Source organism: Oxyura jamaicensis, chromosome 1 (genome assembly GCF_011077185.1).
Source record: "Oxyura jamaicensis isolate SHBP4307 breed ruddy duck chromosome 1, BPBGC_Ojam_1.0, whole genome shotgun sequence".
Lineage (NCBI taxonomy): Eukaryota > Metazoa > Chordata > Aves > Anseriformes > Anatidae > Oxyura > Oxyura jamaicensis.
Window position 1 is genome coordinate 53032280 of NC_048893.1, and position 13685 is coordinate 53045964.

Genomic DNA, 13685 nt, shown 5'->3' on the forward strand with positions numbered 1-13685 from the left:
ATTATTATGAATTTTCAGGTCTATCTGTCGGGGAGGGGAGGTGGAGCACGGAGCGAGGTCCAGGCTGCGGAGCATCCCGGGCAGCTCCCGTCTCGTGGAGCCTGGCCCACGTGTGCCCGCGTTCCTGGCACCATCCCGCTGATGTTTCGGGTTTGAGGCTCTTTGGGATGTGCTCCCCGAAGGAGGCACCCGGCTGGCTCCAGCCTGGGAGCGCTGAGCTCACGGCAGCCCCATCCCAAGGGGCCAGGATGAGGTTTGGAGATGCTCTCGGGGGTACCTGGGGGACATCACGTCCTCCAGCAAGGTGCCCGCACCCTAGTTTCCATCCCGAAGAAGCAATTAGGTGAGGAACATCACATCGGGGTGACATCTGAGGCTGCCTGGCACTGAGGCCAGCCTGGGCACAGCCGAAGCCCAGCTTTGCTCTGCACCACGTTTCCACCAGGCAAACCACGGGACGTCTCCAGCTCCTTATTGCTAAAAAACTGAGCTCAAAGGCTGACAAAGCAACACGACCGGCTGGACTGCTTCTGGCCCCGTGGCCTCCAGACCACACCTATGCACAGACCCGTTTTAGCAGCGAGAGAGCAGGTTGCGGACCGGTTCCATGGGGAACGTGCCCAGCTCGCTCCGGCACCGCTTCGTCCTGCCCCAGCATGAATTTGTTGTGTTGGCAGCCTGTGACCCAGCCCTGCAACACCAGAGCCGGGTGTAGGAGCTAGAGGCAAACCTAGGGGAGATAAATGAGCAATTAAAGCCCAGCCTTTGGTTGCACTAGCTGTGAGCAGCTATTGTTCCTCGTCACCTTCCAAGGGGCAGGTTGGGACAGAGCAGCCATGCCCAGCTCTGTTTGGGAAGATGAGCTGCATGGCTGGACCCTCAGCCCTTCACTTCGTACTGCTGCTTTCCCAGGTTCAGGAAGGCAATTAAACATCCTCCTCACAAAGCATCCGTCAGCGGCCTCCTAACAGAGCATCCTTTTTTCTTTCACACTAGCTGGGTGAGTCACCTTCCCGCACTGAACACCTTTGCTCTCAGCTACACCTGCACAGCTGGCAGCGGGATTTGGCTCTGTAGGAAGGTGTTTGCTTCAACTATTTCATTAGTGTTTGCAGTAACCTGATACAATCATAATGTGCCGCCCTTCCGCTGCACCGATCAGCATCCCAGCGGTGGGAATTCGGATGGCTTCAGTGCAAGGGAAAGACGTGTGCTGTAGGGAGGAGGCGCCTGGCCCCGGGGACACCACCAGCACAGGGCTTTGCCCTGATCTCCCCACAGTGCCAGAGGCCTCCTGGATGCTCCCAGCTGAGCTGGGCTCTTAGGTTTATCGCCCACCTTGATTCCCGATGCCGTGCCAGCTATTGGAGGCCAGGGCTAACCCAGCTGAAGCTGTCAGGCTGAACCCAAAACAAGACGACATCTGGGCATTTTGAGCAATGTTTGGATCTGCAGGGAGCCCAGGGGCTCCGTGGGACACCCCTGAAGTCCCAGCCTCCCAGCCCCAGCCTGTGACAAAGCGGTAGGACCTCTGCCGAGCTGGTTTTGGCTCCTACCAGTGAGCTGCCCGTCGAGCTCCCCGCTCCCTTAGCTCTTGCATCCACTGACTAGGTGTCCTGCATCTCTTAAACATGTAAAAAATGCAAAACTCACAAACAGACTGACTTTTTTTACTTTAATTAGTGACTGGTTCCTGGCGGTTTTGCTGTCTGTGTATCCCTCAGGATTAAAAAAGAAAACTCCAATGGCTGCCAGGGCTCTGCTTGCGGACGCTGAGCGAAAGCACTACAGCCCCTCAACGAGGATCAGAGACGCTTCAGGGCATGTCTCAGCTGGAGTCGCATGTCAAATCAGTTATCCTGCAATAGCACTCACGCCATTTCAGGTCTAGAGAAGTCTGAGAGAGTTTCTGTGGTCTGGTCCTATCCAATTTCCTTGTGCCAAAGGAAGGAGAGTGAATAATTTATCTGCTATCCTTCAGCTCCCCCCCTCTTCAGGTTTCATCTCTGCTTCACCCCTATGCTAAAGAGATGCTTCTGTGCAAGCTCCTGCGTAAGCAAGCCACGGACATGAGCAGATCCAGCATCACCCCGTGACAGAGCTTGTCTTCGTGGCGCTTATTGGTATGCCGAGAGCGGCTGTACGTGGAGCAAGAGAAGTAACGCATGAACAGCATAACTGACAAGATCTCCGACAGGTTCCACAATCAGTCTTACTTTTGGTTCCCCTGTCACGGCACAACTTTATCACTTACGTTGTTGTTATTGTTTATTATTAATTCAGCAGCAGCACAGAGAGGCCCTAATTGAATTTGGAGCTGTGCTGTACCGAGCACCATGGAAATAGACAGTGGGACGCAGCCCCTGAAGGCAATCCGCCTGAGAATGTGTCCCTGCAAGAAATAATTCATTTGATGTCTTTTGATGTTTTCAGATATGCATATAAGCAAAACAGATGTCAATGTTAGCAGTAAAACCTATTTTAGCTTATTAATTTTTAAATAATGTGTTTTCATTTCTTTGTTATTACTGAGTTTTTTTTTTTTCACATTGTCTAATATCTTTTTTAAAGTACAATGAAGATTTGACAAGCGTCTTTTGAGTCATTACAGTTACCTATAACTATGGAGCTTTTTAATAAAAACAGCTACACATTATGTCAGGATTTTCTGCTGAGGCATGCATTCGCTCACAGCTTTAAGCAAGAACATTGTTTTTTTGTAGAAAGAAAAAAAAATCAATAAAGTTGACTGCAGTGGTACACACTTTCTAACGCTATGTACGTCTGAAAGATGACAGTGGGCTAGTGTATTGGACAACATAATAAATGACACAACTAAAGAATTATCTACAAAGTTCATGTGTTTTATTATGTACCCCCTGTTAATGTTGTTTTCTTAAAACTGAAGGATAACGTTGCCTGTTATTACTTTTAAGTGTATGCACTTACAAGAAACTCTGCAAGGTATTTAACATGGTTTTTTATTATTATTATTATTTTTATGGTTCCATCTCAGAAGCTTTGTTCCAGGAAAGATTTAATTGTTTCAATGCACTTTCTCTCACCTAAGGCCTTCAGTACTGGCTGCCCAGCACATTCAGCGCGTGGCTCTGTGGAAGAAAACCAAATGCATCCTAATCTAATTCACAAAATTCAGATTTCCGAGCTGCCTAGGCAAACTTGACGGTGTTGTGACAAGCGTGGGCAGCTTTCTGCCAGCAGATCCGAGCCCGCCTCTGCCTTGGTCCTTCCCCTCCTGTGGAAGTTGGCGGACAGCTTGAAAAATGGGAGCACGGTGAGGCACCCCCGATGCGTGCCTTGTCTCTTCCTTCAGCTACGAGCACGTTTTGGGATTGGTTACAGCAGCACTTTTTGGTTTGTTTTGTTTTGAAAAAAAAAAAAATAAATTTATTTTGTGACAAACGGGAGTTAAGTGTGCTTGAGGAGACTGCAAGCAGCGCTGTTCCCGCTGGCTCAGGCTTTTTTACCACCTGCGGCTGCCACCCTCCATGCCAGGCGAGGAGCAAAGGGCCACGGCAGCGCTGTCCCCATCCCAAGCCCTCCGGGGACGGGTGGCCGAGCACAGATGTCACCTCAGGGGGCGACACAGCAAGGACCCCCCCCACGCCCCCCCGCCCATGCTGACATGCCCCAAATGGCCGCCAGCCCCGCCCCGCCGCCATTTTGGCCCCGCTCTCGCGAGACCCCCGCTCGGGGGCGGGCCGCCTACAAGTAGGGAGCGCGCGGCGCGGCCCGGCCCTTCCGGCGCGGCGCGGGGACAAGATGGTGGGTGTCGATCCCGGCCCAGCCAGGCCCGGCCGCGCCATCCGCCGCGCATCGCCTCCATCCCGGCCCCGGCCGCCGCCCGGCCGCCATCCCGCGGTGCCTCCGCTCCTCGGGGATGCGGCGCGGGGCTCATTTCGGGGCCGCGATGCGCGGCGGGGGGCGGCCGGGCGCGGTGTGGGGCCTGTGGGGCGGGCGGGGGGAGATGGCCTGAGGGATGGCTCCGAACCCGCTCTGCTTAGCGCGGCTTCTGCGGCGTGTCCCTGCTAAAGGACCCGTTGGGTTGCTGCGTGTGGCTCTGTCTTTTAACGGGGGTGTGCTGCTTAAACTCGGGTGTGAGATGGGGTGGGTAATTCTTTACGGGGCTGTGCGTTACCCACGGGTAACTGATTATTCTTTATTCTTTATTGGGTTTTGTGCTACCCAGCCTTACTTAACCCTGAGGTTGCGGGGGAGACCGTACGGCTGCTAGGAGGTGTGTTTCTGCCCAAAGCAGCTAGCTGAAAGATGGGAGCTAAAATACTTTATTTCACTGCTCCAATTTCGATTTTCTTACACAATTTTTATTTTGATAGCTTTATGGAAACGTTATAAGGTTATTTGTGCTTCTCCATCCCTAGATTTGTAGGGTGCACTGAAGTTCTTGTGCGCTGTGACCACGTTACAGCATGCACGCTTCTGTAACTGGAGTGGCACGCAGTGGTTTCCTAAAACAGGCTTGAAACAGGACATAAAGGAAACCTCGGAAAAACATAGTTAAGGAATAAAAACCATGTTCTAGTATTATAATGGATTTCAGAAGCCAAGCAGTTGATGCCAAGAAGAATTCCAAGAACGTAAAAAGTCTTCTGCTATTTTTTGTTAATGATAAGAACTGGCAGCTGGCCCTGAGATGGCGTTAAGTGAATCTCTGAAGCAAGCATTAAATACCTATTTTCTTTTTCCAGTCTCACCGCAAGTTCTCAGCTCCCAGGCATGGGTCTCTGGGCTTCCTGCCCCGCAAGCGCAGTAGCAGACACAGGGGCAAGGTGAAGAGCTTCCCCAAAGATGACCCCAGCAAGCCTGTCCATCTCACTGCTTTCCTGGGGTACAAAGCTGGGATGACCCACATTGTCCGCGAGGTTGACAGACCTGGATCCAGTATGTATTAACGTTCCTCTCGTGGAGGAAGATGTTTTCTTACGAATGATGAAAGATGACCTGTCAGGTCATACGTAGCTGTGGGTTTTAGTTCTAGTTGGGCTTCACCCAGTTCAAAGCCTTTCTTGAGTGGGTGGGTGGGTTATAAAGCACCCCAAAATCCTCCTGTTGTAGTATGAATGATGTCCCAGCAGCAAGACTTTGTATAGGAGTGGTTGTCTTAATAACACTCCCCTTGACATGCGTAGTGACTTGCACATGAGCCTGATACCTTACCTGCACTGAGACAGGCTGCGTATGATGACCTCTTCTCCATGGGCAGACACAAGTAAATCACCTTGGGTGTTTCCTTGATTGTCAAGTCCTGATTTAGTTCTGTTACTGGCTGCCATCCATTCTGCTTGTCAGGCTTTGTCTGCACCCCGCTCAGCCTGCCTCTAGTTTCTTCAAGGCACTAAATGATCCCTTTCAGCAGGTCGTTTTGCCATGCATCCTCTTTGAGTTGGAGTTGTGTAACCGTGAAGGATTTGAGTGTGAGGAGGAACAGAAGGTGCTTAACAGCTGATGCTGGTTTTGACTTGCTGTATTTGTCTTCTCCCAGAGGTGAACAAAAAGGAGGTGGTTGAGGCAGTCACTATAGTAGAGACTCCTCCCATGGTCATCGTAGGCGTCGTGGGCTATGTGCAGACCCCACGTGGTCTCCGCAGCTTCAAGACCATCTTTGCTGAGCACATCAGCGATGAGTGTAAGCGGCGCTTCTACAAGAACTGGTAAGAGAGCAGGACTTTGCCTCATGACTTAACATTTGTTTTTATTTGGGCAGCAAAGTATTTTAGGGCAGCTTTTCTGCAGTTAATGTTTGGCCTCGATGACCTGGCCTAATAGCATGCCATGCTAGAGCATTGTTTGTGAGAAGATGACAGCTTAGTGTTAGTGTCATTCTTGACACGGGGGTGACGGAGTTGGCTTTTGCCTGAGATCTCCCCAGCAGGCTACACGTGATGATACTTCGACGGGCGGACATAAGGAAATCGCCTCAGGCGCTTGTTGTTGAGTGTCGAGTCCTGACTGTGGCCTTGTTTTCTCAGGAAAGGGGAAGGCGAGTGTTAGCTCTGATTACCGTTCCAGGCACTGTTGTTGTGATTCAAATAAGCACATTTGCCTGAGTACGGCTCCAGCGTGTCTCGGGCCTGCAGCCTGTTTATGAACTTGGGAGGCCGAGAAGACGTCAGAGCAGTGCAATAATTCTCACGGGTGTTACAGTGACGACCTGTCAGGCGTAGCTCGGGCGTACAAGGGGGTTCTGCAGCAGATAGCAGTCATCTGACACAATGGCTTTCAAGATCTGTTAATTGTTCAACATCTCTCTACAGTCTTTTGTCTTCTGTACTGTGAATATTAATGTGCTTTGGGATTCGTGGCAGCTCCGCTCAGCGTTGGCAATCTTGCCTCTGCCTGATGAGCTCCAGGCTCCGCTTGCCAGTGGAAAAGATTCCTTAGAAGCTGGCAATGAGCCCAAACCGGCTAAGGTGGCAGCTCCTTCCGCTCATCCCCCCTCCGTGGGGGATCGATGAAGGGCTTAGCCAAACCTTGTCTCTGCTCTGCTCCTGAAGGCACAAGTCCAAGAAGAAGGCCTTCACCAAATACTGCAAGAAATGGCAAGATGAGGAGGGCAAAAAGCAGTTGGAGAAGGATTTCAATAGCATGAAGAAATACTGCCAGGTTATTAGAGTCATGGCTCACACTCAGGTAAGTGTCTGCAGGACTCAGGTACACAGTGGAGGTTGCAAGCGTAAGGCTTGCTTCACTTCTGTAGTGAGACTTCTGCTCACCTGGCAGTCTGGTGATAACTTAAGCACGTGAAAAGTGCCAGTAGTCCTCATTCGGTACGCAGTGTGTGCTCACAGTGTGTGTGAGTAGCCTTGAGGGCAGCTCTGGCCACTGGAGGAGGCAGTGACAGTGTGTCCCTAGCTGTCAGTGCTCTGCCAGGCCCTTTTTGGGGGTGTAATTCCATCTTTGAGCTGGCTCAAAGTGCAGTAAGGTGTCTAGTTGGGACTTGGCTATTCAATAAATCTAGCTTCCAGTGCCTGGACAGCAAGGACAGCATTGCAGCTGCTGTTGGTAGTCTTACCAATCCCTCTGCACTAAATATAGTGGACGTAGCTAAATACAAACCTACCCGCAGTGTCCTGCGGCGTGGTGGCCTTTGTCTCCTGTCACTGCTGGATGGAGCCTGGCTGCTGGCTGTGGGGCAGGAGGCACTTGTTAGTCCCGTGATCCCAGGGTTGCCTTCCAGATGCTGTGGCTTGTCATTTAAGCCACAGCACGGCCTTTCCCCTTAGTGTAGAATCATTTACTTCAATACTTCAAAGTTTACATGGTGATAAAAAGAGTAAGATCCGTTCCAAAAAAAGGTAAGGCCAGGCTTAGAATGATACTGGATGGTTGATATAAGGTTTGTCTTGAAGAGGAGCTAAATTCCATCCTTCGTGTCGTAGATGCGCTTGCTTCCCCTGAGACAGAAGAAGTCTCACCTGATGGAGATCCAGGTGAACGGTGGCACTGTTGCTGAGAAAGTGGACTGGGCCCGGGAGAAGCTGGAGCAGCAGGTGCCTGTGTCAACTGTCTTTGGCCAGGATGAGATGATAGATGTCATTGGAGTCACCAAGGGCAAAGGGTACAAAGGTAACCACATGGAGGATCTTCTCGTCAGGGTTCAACTGTTAATGAAATCCTGGCCTGGAGTTTTTAACAAATGCATGGGCCAGGAGCTGAGGGGATGCTGCTGTCACAGTTCGGTGATGAGACCATGGAATAAGCGCTGGGCACAGCGCCTGACATCTGTGAGGAGTCATTCCATGCTGCCTTCCTTCTGAGAACACAATCCAGGACAGCTGGGGATGGATGTGGGGAGCTGTGGGTGGGTCTGTCAAGCAAAGCAGGTAGTTCCGTGGGTGCTGGGTCTGGGTTTCCCTTCTGTCGCCCAGAGACAGCAGCTCAAAGGGTGTCTCAAACTCCAGTTGAACAGCATCACAGCTTGAGAAGGGTTGGTAACGCTGTTCTGGTTTCCTGTTTCAGGTGTCACCAGCCGCTGGCACACCAAGAAGCTGCCCCGCAAGACTCACAGGGGGCTGCGCAAGGTGGCCTGTATCGGTGCGTGGCATCCTGCTCGCGTGGCCTTCTCCGTGGCCCGTGCTGGTCAGAAGGGCTATCACCATCGAACCGAAATCAATAAGAAGGTGTGTGCCTCTGAACTGCGGGGAGGAAGCTGGTGCTGGCCAGGCTCGCTCACTGCAGGAGAGGGAATAGGGTGGAGGGTTTTAGAGACCCTTCTTCCTACTCTTTACTTCAGTAGAAATCCTTCTCATTTTAGATCTACAAGATCGGTCAGGGTTACCAAATCAAGGACGGAAAGCTGATCAAAAACAATGCCTCAACTGATTACGACTTGTCTGACAAGAGCATCAACCCTCTGGTGAGTCCTCGCAGCTGTGTGGAGAGAGTGGCAGTTTTCGGAGGCAAATGGGTGTGGTACGAGATGTGGAATGATTGAATGAAGAGCTCTTGAGGAAAAAGCTGCTGTGGGAGGTGCTGCTGCTGAGTCATTCTCAGTATTGACTCGTGCAACTTGTGCTTACTGCATCTAGTACTTGGCAGCAGTATAGAGGGATGTTACAAACCTAGGAATGATGCTCGTGTAAATAAGGAATCATTTTGCCAGGGAAGCAGTTCTTGCTGTTTCGTCAGCCTCTTGATGCTGCTGCTGTTCTCAGCAGAAGTCACAGAGCAGCAAGAAACTTGCTGTAGCAAGAAGCTTGGAATGGGGACCTCAGTGAATGTAGGAATGGCCAAGACCCAGAAGTAGCACAGAACACCAGGCAGTAAGGAAGCGTGGGATCAGTGATCTTGCCTCTTAGCGAGCACTAACTGTTCTCTCCCTGCTCAGGGAGGCTTCGTCCACTATGGTGAGGTGACCAACGACTTCATCATGTTGAAGGGCTGTGTTGTTGGGACCAAGAAGAGGGTCCTAACCCTGCGCAAGGTGAGTAGACACCTGTCAGATGGGCTGGAACGGCTTGGAGCAGCTGCACTGCCCCTGAGACTGATGTCTGGGCTGTGGGGATTCATGTAACCAGCCAGAAAGAGAGGCCTGAAAGACTTGCTGAACGTGTGCACAAACCCACCTGCTAGTAATGAGCTCTGGCGGAGCACAGAAGTCCCTTCCCCGGTTATTTCAGTCCAGGTCTGTTCCTAATGAAGGATGCTCTTCAGGATTGAGGTTCCTTGTGGATCACAAGGATACTAGCAGGCAGATCTGGGCTCGCTTTTGATGCTGGTGTGCATTGACCCATCTTCAGTCTTGCCAGAAGTGTGGGATGACTTAGAGCAAATGTGCCTTGTGCCTAGCAGCTGAAGAGGGAGTTGGGAGTGACTTAGGAGGTGTTACCATGGAGGTGATGAGGAGAAAGGGAGCTGCTGCTGTACTCACCTGCTATCTCTCCTGTAGTCCCTGCTTGTGCAGACCAAGCGTCGGGCCCTGGAGAAGATTGACCTGAAGTTCATTGACACAACCTCCAAATTCGGTCATGGCCGCTTCCAGACAGCCGAGGAGAAGAAGTCTTTCATGGTAAGGATGCTTCCAGAATCTGGCACGTTTGTGTTGCACGTATCTTTGCAATGCTTTTTGGTTAGTGGCAAACTTTGGGCTGCCCCAGGGCCAAGCTGTGCTGTTCAGTGACAGCTGTGGAGAGGAGTTCAGCACTGCATTTGATCTGAGAGCAACTCCAGGCGATGGTGGGCTGCGGGCGGTGGTCTCTGTCACTTGGGAAGGCAGATCTGCAGTTCCCTGTGTCCTCTCCGTGTTGTCCTGTGCTCGGTGGATGCAGAGGAGCTTTCCCACTAGGTGGCACCAACAATTCTCCGCTGAAATTGAAGTCTAATTGGGTGCAGCCTGGCCGTGCCAACTTCAGCTTTCCACTGAAGCTGTGGGGTTGGGACTTGGGATTTGGAACAGATGGTGTCATTGAAAACTTATTTGTAGCGAGAGGAGAACAATTAAGTAAAAACTGCAGCATTGTAATTGGGATGTGATGTGGTCATCAGTGTGCAATAGACTGCTGTTAACATAATTTATTTTCTCCTCCAGGGACCACTCAAGAAAGATCGCATTGCAAAGGAGGAGACAGCTTAATGTGTGGAACTGTCTCGTGTTCTGCGGCCTGCGTGCTCTCAGACCAAAAAATAAAGATTTTAAAGAATTTAACTTTGTCACTTGGTTTATATATAGCCACGTCAAGTCTGGTACTCTGCCTGCAGGCTTTATGCATGGGATCAACCAAACCAAAGGACCAAATTTCCTTCATGAACAGTGCAGTATTAACAGGGTTCCTGCGATGACAACTTCTTTCTCTTTACAGTTTTCAAAGAGCAAAGATGTTTGGGCAGAGCAAGGCTTTCATACACGGCTGTGTGAAATAGCATTTGCAGTTACTGAGGCATTTCATGTGCCAGTCCCCTGCCTGACAGATCAGGGCTCCTTTGAATTGAACCGATTTTGAAATTAACGTAACTACTTCAGGTGAAACAGCACAATTTTATGAAGCTGCCTGGGGAGGGTGGCTGATGCTGGCTGTTGTGATGGGAATCTTCCACGTGGCAGGAGATGTGAGCTCTCTAAGCAGAAGGCAGCAGGTACCGTGACTGAATTCATTCCCTCTCCGAGCTGGGGGATGTTAGCCAGATTCCCCTGAATCTTCCCTGTCCCTGCAGGTGTAGGGTAATTGCCTGGTGATACGAAAGGGGCTTGCTGGAGAGCAGGGTGACATTTTCATCCCGACACCGACTGTAGATGCAATTTGAGGAGGGAGAGCTGCGTGGGCTGCTGGTGTTGCATTACCGCCTGGCTGAAAATACTCCCCCTGTGCTGGGCAGACGGTCTGGCTGCTGGAGGACAGGAGGGAAAGTGCCCGTGCACAGGATCGGTGCTGCACGGCGTGAGTCCCGACCGGAGGACTGCATTTATGGGAGCCGTGGTGTTATACCAAGAAAGGCAGCGCAGTCCCAGGCGCTCGGGTGCCTCCAGCCACAATAGTGAGATCACCCGTGCTTCGGGCCATAGCCTGACTGAAGGCTCATGTAAATTTAGATAACTGCGCTGGTGTTAGCCTTTGCTGCCCATAATTGGAGAGGAGGCAGTGATTAAGGCAATAACCCTCCTGATCTACGTGCCAAATGAGTTGACACGCGGGGCTGCTCTGAGACAAACCCAGCATGACGCTATTTGCTCTGATCGAAATGAGCGAGTAGATGCAGAAAATGTTTTTTTGGGGTGATGTGTAAGAACCTTTTAAGAGTTAAAAGGTGGCCAGAAGGAGGGAAAACATTTACCTTGTTGCCCTAGAAACCAGACTCCATGACTGCACGATCTGGCTGGCTCCCTGTCAGCCTCATTTAACACATGAACCTGTTGGCTGATTGCAGCCAACTGTAACAAGAGAGGTCTCAACCACCATTTATTTTTATTTTTTTCCCTCAAATCTCCCTCAAATTGGCAGGTAGGTAGAGCAGAGCCCTAAATTAACATTCCCCAACGCAGGAGAAGTGGAATTTCCAACCCCTAGCCATCCCGAGGCACCGGCTTTAGGAGCAGCTCCGAAGGTGGAGGTTTTCCTGCCGTGGTCTTTTGGCTTGGCTCTGAGTTGGCCATTTTAAAGCACGTCTGCGCTTGCTGCCCGGCCGGCGCGTGGCTCGACGCCAGCCCTATCTGCTACTGCCGCTTTGATCCGACCGGCCGGGTGTCGCAGGGAACTGGGATTATCGGGCCGAGCGGTGAGGTGTCGGGGATGAAAACCCATGACAAATGATTCTGCCTAGCTGAAAATCTTTCAAACCTCCTCGTTTCACCAAACGGCACCTTGCGGCGCAATCTCCAGCGGTGGCTGGAGAGCTGGTGAATTTATTTCCAAGCGGTAATGGCAGCGGAGGGAATTTTTAGTCAAATTAGCACCTAATTAAAAAGGAAGCAAGAAGAAAGGCTCTCGGTGTTGGAGGTGCTCGGTGCCCGTCTAGCAGGAGGAGCTCTTTCAGCTGGGGACCTAGTGCCGGGCTTTCATGTGTTAGCTCTTGAGGGAATAGTTGTTTGCTGATGTTGGGTGGGGGGAACCCTAAAAATACTTTTTTTAATCCTTTTTCCTCCTCAAAACCCGGGGATAAGAGGACACCACCGTCAGGAGGTGGCGCTCCTCCCTCTGTGGATGGTGGCGGCAGAAGGAGTGCGGGACACTTGTCCCCAAGGCCGGTGGGGCCCACCTGGAGAAAATCCCCGCTCGGCTGAAGGTTTGGTCACCCATGGCTCCGTGAAACGTTCCGGTGCCACACGGGAAACCGAGCATCGGGCTATGGGGTGAAGCCACCCAGACCCATGGGGTGGGAGAAGCCGTGGGAGGCTGAGCTGGATTTGGGGGGACGCATGGGTCCCACTGGCCCTATTGCCCTGAGCATCCCTTCTGCAGAGCCTCCATCCATCCCGGTGGCTGGGGAAGGGTCCCGCACCCCAGTGAAGCTGGGAGCAGGCCCCTTTTCCCACCAGGCACAGCCCTGACCCCGCTGTTTGTCTCAAGCAGCGCCGTGGGAACGTGCCCTGACCCAGCTGGAGCAGCGGGGCCGGCCTTCACCCCCGGCATCTGGGAACCCCGGCCTCAAACCCGGCGCTCCCCAGCTGCCGGCAGCACACAGGGGCTGGGACCAGCCCCCCCGGGGGGCTCGGGGGCTGCTTTCACAGCCTTCCCGCAGCACATCTGGCTCCGGCGCTGCCTCTTCCCAGCTCCTTCCCTTGCCGGAGATGAAACGAGACGCAGCTGCGACGCTCGAGCGGAGACATGAGAAGCGTGCGAGGCTGCCCGGGAGGGAAAGGAGAGAGTTCAAGCCGGGGGTCTTGGCTCTTGCAATTAGCTTCACAAGTGGCCCAGCTGACACCGCCGCCCCGCGCCCCAGCCCCTCGCCTTTGATCTGAGTGACAGGCGGCGAGCTTCAAGTGCGCCCGACATGGAAGAGGAGCTTATTAACGCGCCCCGGGGGACGCGCGGCCGGGTTCACGCAGCGCGCGCCGAACCCAGAAGCTCTCCCCGCACACGGCTGGCAGGTTGGAGGCTGCTGCTTCCCCCGTCCCGGTGCTGGAGGAGCAGCCTCGCCGGCCCTTTTCAAGCTTTCGTTTGATTTACAGGACCCCGGAGCGGTTCCCTGCAGGAGCGCAGAGCCCCTGGAAGCGCCTGCGGGGCCCCGAGGAGGTCGGGGCCTCCCTGTGCGGGACAAGGTGGGTGCCCTTGGCAGCACCCGACGGCTGCAGGTGCCTACGACGGTGGCACGTCCCTGCCTGGGTGCTCTGGGTCCAGCAGCACCGGTGTTTCTGCAGTCCCGGCTTCGGCGCTGCTCGCCAGGGCAGCGTGAGGCTTGCGGGAGGCCACGTGGCTTTTGGGAAGCGCTTTTTCCTCCCCCCACTCCGAAGCAGCGCGGTGCTGGGGAATCATGTGTTTTGGTGGCAGGCGCTGGACAACGCGGGGAGGGCTATATATATATCTCCGGCCGCCTCCCGACTTCCCCAAAATACGGACCTGAGGCTGGGGTGAACACGGGGCTGGGGTCCCCCCGGGACTCCCAGTGCCATTTGGGAGGCAGGGCTGGGGCTCGGTCCCCCACCAGCCCCACAGCACCACGATGTGCTGTGCCCTCATAGCCCCAGCTTCAGACCCAAGAATTTAAGGATG

General features: G+C 52.9%; 1 protein-coding gene and 1 non-coding gene across 2 annotated transcripts; both read left to right on the top strand.

Annotated features, from left to right (window-relative positions):
• Positions 1–3672: 3672 nt before the first annotated feature.
• Positions 3673–10186, top strand: RPL3 (ribosomal protein L3). Its single transcript, XM_035341665.1, has 10 exons — positions 3673–3786; positions 4731–4923; positions 5525–5693; positions 6537–6672; positions 7422–7608; positions 8002–8162; positions 8297–8398; positions 8870–8965; positions 9431–9550; positions 10070–10186. Exons 1-10 carry the CDS (start codon positions 3784–3786, stop codon positions 10112–10114), a joined length of 1212 nt encoding a protein of 403 aa, XP_035197556.1. The 5' UTR covers positions 3673–3783; the 3' UTR covers positions 10115–10186.
• LOC118161016 lies at positions 7714–7806 on the top strand. The gene has a single exon (XR_004747828.1). It is a non-coding gene; the product is annotated as a small nucleolar RNA U83B (small nucleolar RNA).
• Positions 10187–13685: the final 3499 nt, after the last annotated feature.